Genomic DNA, 5,105 nt, shown 5'->3' on the forward strand with positions numbered 1-5,105 from the left:
CTCGCAGCTCACTGGGGCACAGAGGAGGGTCAGGCGGGGGGCCGGAGCACAGCAGCTGGGGGCACAGCAGGGGGGCTCACAGCAGCTCTCTGGACAGTCGTCCACCTGCCAGGAGGAGATGGTGCAGGAGTCACAGGACCCGGGCAGGCAGACCCGGCTGCTGTAGCTCAGGTCACTGGAGCAGACAGACAAGGCGGAGGAAGCCATGGTGGAGGTGGTGGGGCTGGAGGAGGGTGAGGATGTGAGTGTGTGTGAGTGAGTGTGTGAGTGTGTATGTGTGAGGTGCTCAGGCTGCCTGCTTTATACCCCTCTTCTGTGTGTGTGTTGTCCCAACAGAGGCTCACAACGCGCTCCTTTCCTGGTTGGTGTTTGGATCTGGCTCCAGGGAACCCTCATTAGGGCTGCGTTGTTTTCCCGGGAGATGGAGGCCCAGCTCGTAAATGTCCTACCTGTGTGTTGGGCCATACTGCTCCTGACCACGTGCTGAGTAGGTGTGGGAGTACAAGGTCGGGGTGGACCCAGTGTGGGCAGTGGGGGCTCTTGGCCACTGGGCACTCATTGTGGGCGCCAGGGGATTAGGGAATGTGACTTGCATTCTGGGCCCTGGAAGGGGCTCTTTACTGGGGCATATGGCCCCTTTTCTTTTGCGTTTGTCACAAGCCCCTGCAGATGGAGGGAGGGGCGTTACCTGGGTGGGTTCAGGCTGGGTGTATCTAGCTGTCCTGTTTTGGGCAAGACTTGCGGGAAGGGCGTGGCCGAGACCAACAGACTTTGTGTTTCCAGGGGTGGGCTCATGTTTATGGGCAGTGGTCCCCTTGCTCAGCGTGTCTCCTTTCCACCTGCTAGGCTCAAGGCATCCCTGTGGCTCGGGCCATACCAGGTGGCCCAGCAGAGGCTCAGCCAGGTGGGGCTGGGAGTGGCTGCCCCCTCCTCCCAAAGCTGGGCACCTGCTCAGGCTCCCAAGGATGGGTCGCCCCCTCCTGCTGGACAGATTGCTGGGGCTCCTTCTGCCTCTCCTCCTGCCTCCTTCCAGACGTCCACTCAGACTCTGCCCCACCCTGTCGCTGCTGCCTCTTTCCTGGGAGCTGAGCCTGGACCTCTGTCTGTGGGCTCCTGGGACATCCTGGTGGGATACTTGGTGGTCTAGGGAAGAGTCACCAAAAGCTGTTTGAGCCTGACGCTGCCAGGTACAGCGGTCAGGGCAGCTCTGCAGGTGAAGGGTGGGGGAGGAGAGAGACAGGTGGCAGGGATTAGTGAGGCCAGCATGCAGAGCAGCTGGGATGTGACAGCCACCATGGAGGGGTGGGAGCTGGGGGTAGGGAAGCACTGCCGAGGAGCCTGGGGCTGGTCAGAAAGGCAGGCAGACCCTCGATGGTGTGTATGGGAAGCGGTTGGCTGGACAGGAAGGTTTATTTCATTATTAATTGTTTTTATATTGTCTCAATGACAGCTTAAGCCACAGCACTTAAAATTATGAATCTGTTTATCATGTACATTTGCACCAGTTTCCTGTGGCTGCTGTAACAAATGGTCAACACTGGATCATATGAAATATCCAGACAACAGAATTGTATTCTCTCACAGTTCTGAGGCCAGAAGTCTGAGAAGAGTTATAATGAGCTGCAATCAGGGCATCCTATGGCCAGAGGGGATGGCCCTTCCTGCCTCCTCCAGCTTTTCTGCCTCCGGGTGTCCTGGGCTTGTGGCCACTTCCCTTCAGCCTCTGCCTGTCTTCACGTCCCCTCCTCCTGGTCAAGAGCCTTAATCAGCAAGTTGCAGTCAGTCTGCAAAGTTCTTTTTCCTCCCAAGGTCATGTGCACAGGTGTGGGCTGATCTAGAAAAAGCTTCCAGGCTGTGGTTGCTGGGAGGCTCTGAGTCAGAAAGGGAGCTCCAGGGGTCTGCTCTCCTTTCTTCCCGCCTCCATTCACCTCCTCTCCATCTTCCCGCACACGCTTTGGGAGCACCCAGGGCTCGGGTAAAGGCTCAGCCCTGCCCAGGCAGCCCAGGCGTCAGCTCTCCTCTGCTGCCTGAAACTCTGCTGCCCGCGCTCTGGCCTTTAAAATATTTATTTACTTATTTATTGCTTTTTGGCTGCCCCCTGCAGCATATAAGATGTTAGTTCCCCAACCAGGAATTGAACCCAAGCCTCCTGCTTTAGAAGCACGAGGTCTTAGTCACTGTGAAACCGATTGGTGTCATTTCAGGGGGCCTCTGAAGGGCTCCAGTATCATAGTCCTTTATGTGTCAGGGCAGAGAAGCATTCAGTGAGAGCAAAGTGGTAGATAAGAAGTGGTTTATTAGAATAGGCTTCTCTGGTGGCTCAGATGGTAAAGGATCCACCTGCAGTACAGGAGACCTGGGTTTGATTCCTGGGTCAGGAAGATCCCCTGGAGAAGCGAACGTCAACTCACTCCAGTATTCTTGCCTGGAGAATCCCATGGACAGAGTAGCCCGGTGGCTACAGTCCACGGGGTCACAAAGACACATGCCTGAGCAACTAACACTTTCACTTATTAGAATAGGACACCATGAGGCTTACGAGCAGGTGGGTGAGAAATGCCACGCCCTGAGAACTCAGTGGACACAGTTTTCTCATCAAAGGAAAAGTGGGGAAGAGAGGAGAACTTCTCTTTCTCGAGAAGACGTCATGTTTCCATCATCATTTCCTCTGGGGCAGGGAGTTTACCTGTCCCTCCCTAGATGGTCAGGCCAGGACTGTCATAACAATTCAGGAAATTTTCAGGTCTCAGTCCAATGAATGTCTTTCATTTTGCAAAGTCGCCTTCCCATAAGTGATTGTTTTCTGTGTGCACGGAGCTGTTTGGGGGTCATTGACTTGATGACACCACTGGGCAGGGTGGAAGCCCTATTTTCTACTATTGTTTTTATGTTTTGGGGATATTGTGCAAAGAGTGTGTCTTAAAAGCCAAAGAACATGTTTTGGGGGTTACCAATTGATGGTGCTCATGGTTTTGATCCCTGGGTTGGGAAGATCTCCTGAAGGAGGAAATGGCAACCCACTTCAATATTCTTGCCTAGAGAAATCCCATGGACAGAGAAAACTGGTGGGCTATGGTCTATAGGGTCGTAAAGAACTGGACACAGCTGAAGTGACTCAGCACTCGGAACAGCCGACTGAGCTCATTCGGCAGGATGTGGGTCTCACGTCGCCACTGTTTTGTTGGTTTGGGACATGCCTTGTACTCCTGTTGCATAATTTTGTTGCTAAGCAAGCCTTTTTGGTTTTATAGTTAAGTAAACCTGCTTTCTCGAGTAATCATTAACTAACAGGTGTCTCTCATATTTTTCACTTACAATCTCCTAGTGGGATTTACTATTTAATCACCTATTTTGTCCCTTCATTCTGTCCCTATCAACTAGACTGCCAGGGAAGTCCCGTTTTTTTTTTTAATTAAAACAATTTTTATTGATTCTTAAAAAGTCAAAAACGTTTTGAAAGTTTGATTTATTTTTAGCACCTGGGTGGGGCTTTGTGCTGATATCTTGAGGGACCCTGGAAGGCAGAGTTTCCCCCAGACCTGTAAACCTTTCTCCTTTCTCCAAAATTGGCATGTTTTACTGGACAATGATAGTTTCTTTCCAGAATAAATTCTGTAGAGGAATGTGTATCACTGGGAGTCCTCCAAGCACAGCCCCTCATGCTGAGGACGGGCTGTTGGCAGCCACAGGGGCCCTGAAGCTGGGACCCTGGCCCTGTCCACTGCCCAGGGCCATTTAGCAAACACAGGGCGTGTCAGCCTGAGCTGGGGAAATGGTGGTCGTGAGAGGCAGGGACAGACCTCAAACATGTGGCCGGAGAGCCTCAGGCTCAGGCCCAGGACACAGTGGGTGGGGGTGGGGGCGGAGTCCAGCTGGCCCAGCAGGGGACCGGCACCCTTGGGATGGAGTGTGAGTAGAGGCTAGTTGGGGAAAGTGCTAATTCAGCTTCGGATGGTCCACGAAGGGCTTCCACAGGTCCTGGGGTGAGGTTGTGTCTGGAGGTGCCATGAGTGGCCTGGAAGCCAGGAAAGGCCCCGAGATGCATCAGAAGGTCCAGATGCAGGAGCGAGGAGATGAACGGAGGTCAGGGTGAAGGCCCAGGAGACAGAGGGGTAAGGAGGAGCAGAGGGACCTGTCCCCAAGTCAAGGGCTAAATTCTGCAGGGATAGGTCCACAGGACAAGGTCTAGGGGGACACTGACCTTTGCCAAGGGGCCTTTGGTGACCAGGCTGGGAGTAGGGTCAGCAACATGGGGGGTGGGAGTGTAGAGGGGAGGGTGTCAAGGTGGAGAAAGGACTGGGAGAACTGTGCGGAAGCTCTGGGGGTGGGGTGCAGCTGCACTGAGCTGGGAGGGATGGGGGCTGAGTCTCACTCATTGTTTATATTAGAAAAACCCTCGGGGCGTGTGATCAGAGCAAGGACTCTGGACAGAGGGGTTGTAGGTGCCGAAGAAGGAAGGTGGGGCAGGAAAGCTCAGGTGACTGAGAGGGGCCGTTTGCCCAGGCTCCGAGTCCTCCTGCTGCAGGCAGAGGCCTCATCCTCTCCACCTAGTGGCCTGAATCCTGTGTCCTGCCAGCACCCCAGTGCAGGGGGCCAGGAGATGCCCAGGGCAGTGAAGTTCCTTTGCCTGCGACTGGCCACTGCTGAGGACCTGCCTGCCCGGCTGGCTTCTAGGACAGGACCTGGGTGCTAGGCCTGCGTGGGGCACGGCCCCCAGGAGTGTGGCCAGGGACAGGAGGGCAGCGAGGACCTGGGCAGTGCACGTGCCCTGGCCTCTGTGGAGACTGGCTGGCAATGCTACCAGAAATGACCGGAAGAGAGTAAAGCACCACTAAATGCAGTCAAGTTTATTATGTTTTCAAGCAGCTTCTGAGGTGAGACCACTGGGGCCTGGATTGTGAAACCTGGTCCCCAGGCCTGAGCACTGGGTCCCAGGAGGAGTGGGCAGTAGGCAAGGGCACGATCATCTGGAGTTTGAGGGGACCCTACTCCTGGGTTGAGAGGATGAGGGGGTGTCCAAGTAGCTCAGAGCAGCTCCTGGAGAAACCCTGAAGGTGGTCATGAGGCTGGTGGTGAGGGGTTTATATTGTGGCATCCGGGTTTAT

General features: G+C 54.5%; 1 protein-coding gene across 1 annotated transcript in view; it reads right to left on the minus strand.

The window, feature by feature from the left end:
* Positions 1–1,143: 1,143 nt before the first annotated feature.
* LOC104985005 (keratin-associated protein 10-8-like) overlaps positions 1,144–5,105 on the minus strand; it is a 5,092-nt gene continuing 1,130 nt past the window's right edge. Inside the window, exon 6 of the mRNA XM_010834994.1 lies at positions 1,144–1,207. Coding sequence (XP_010833296.1) covers positions 1,144–1,207 — 64 coding nt within the window. The remainder of the gene's footprint in view (positions 1,208–5,105) is intronic.

Source organism: Bison bison, unplaced genomic scaffold (assembly GCF_000754665.1).
Source record: "Bison bison bison isolate TAMUID 2011002044 unplaced genomic scaffold, Bison_UMD1.0 scf7180017864037, whole genome shotgun sequence".
In the NCBI taxonomy this organism is placed as follows: domain Eukaryota; kingdom Metazoa; phylum Chordata; class Mammalia; order Artiodactyla; family Bovidae; genus Bison; species Bison bison.